At 11.3% G+C, this 1,180-nt stretch overlaps 1 protein-coding gene across 1 annotated transcript in view; it reads right to left on the bottom strand.

Annotated features, from left to right (window-relative positions):
- PRSY57_1428600 (CPW-WPC family protein) overlaps positions 1-118 on the bottom strand; it is a gene marked incomplete at both ends in the record, with an annotated part of 2,620 nt that extends 2,502 nt beyond the window's left edge. The window contains one exon of the mRNA XM_020115310.1: positions 64-118. Coding sequence (XP_019969968.1) covers positions 64-118 — 55 coding nt within the window.
- Between the last annotated feature and the right edge of the window lie 1,062 nt (positions 119-1,180).

Here is a 1,180-nt window from a genome sequence, read left to right on the forward strand (position 1 = left end):
TTTTTTTTTTTTTTTTTTTTTTTTTTTTTTTTTTTTTTTTTTTTATCTATAAGAAAAAACAACCGCTTTTAATTTGTGAGAAAACAAAACAAAAAAAAAAAAAATTAGGAGAAAACATATTTGGAAAGAAGACAATTTTTACAAGATCTAGAAAAGATATTGAAAGGATAAAATAATTGAAGTATTTATTATTACATATATATATATATATATATATATATATATATATATTTTTTTTATGCAAACAATTTAGATTTATTTATAAATTATATACCTGAAAAGATATTTTTTATTTAATAATATATTATTTAAATATTAAAGACCTGGAATTTTTATTTTTTATTTCGATAATACAAAATTAAAATAATAAATTATTAAATTATAGATATATAATTATAATAATTAAATATTAAACTTTTAAAATATATTTTTTTAAGATCATATAAAATATATATATATATATATATATATGTATATGATTAAATGTACGTAAAAAAATTTGTACGTACACTATTATAAATATGTTTACTATAAAAGTACAATATGGGGAAATAAATATTTCTTCGATAATTTGAAGTATATAAGAAGGTAACTACGTTTTATTTATCATAAACATGGATATATATATATATATATATATAATAGACATGATATATTTATCATATTTATATATAACATGATGATAGAAAATAATAATATAATATAATATAATATCATATTGTTTTATTTAATATATAGTTAAATTACAATAACAATGATTTTATTTATTATTAATTATTTTATAAAAATTATAATATATGTAAAATAAAAATAAAAAAAAAAAAAAAATAAATAATGAGCACCTTCTTTACACTTTATTAAATATACAACACATAGAATATTTATATAACACACTTTAAATTTTGAGAACACTAAATTTTTATGTCCCCTTTTTTTTTTTTTTTTTTTTATAGAATAATCCTATAAAATTATTATTAAATTTAATTTGTTATATTAAATTGTCCTTAATTATTTTTAAAGTATAACAAAAAAAAAAAAAAAAAAAAAAAATATTTTTTTTTTTTTTTTTTATATTAAAAATTATTATTTTTTAAATTTTTAATTTTTTATTTATTTTTTTATTTTTTTTAAAATTATTATAAAAAAATTATAAATTTTTTAAAATTTTTAAAAATAAAAA

Source organism: Plasmodium reichenowi, chromosome 14 (assembly GCF_001601855.1).
Source record: "Plasmodium reichenowi strain SY57 chromosome 14, whole genome shotgun sequence".
NCBI classification, from domain to species: Eukaryota; Apicomplexa; class Aconoidasida; order Haemosporida; family Plasmodiidae; genus Plasmodium; species Plasmodium reichenowi.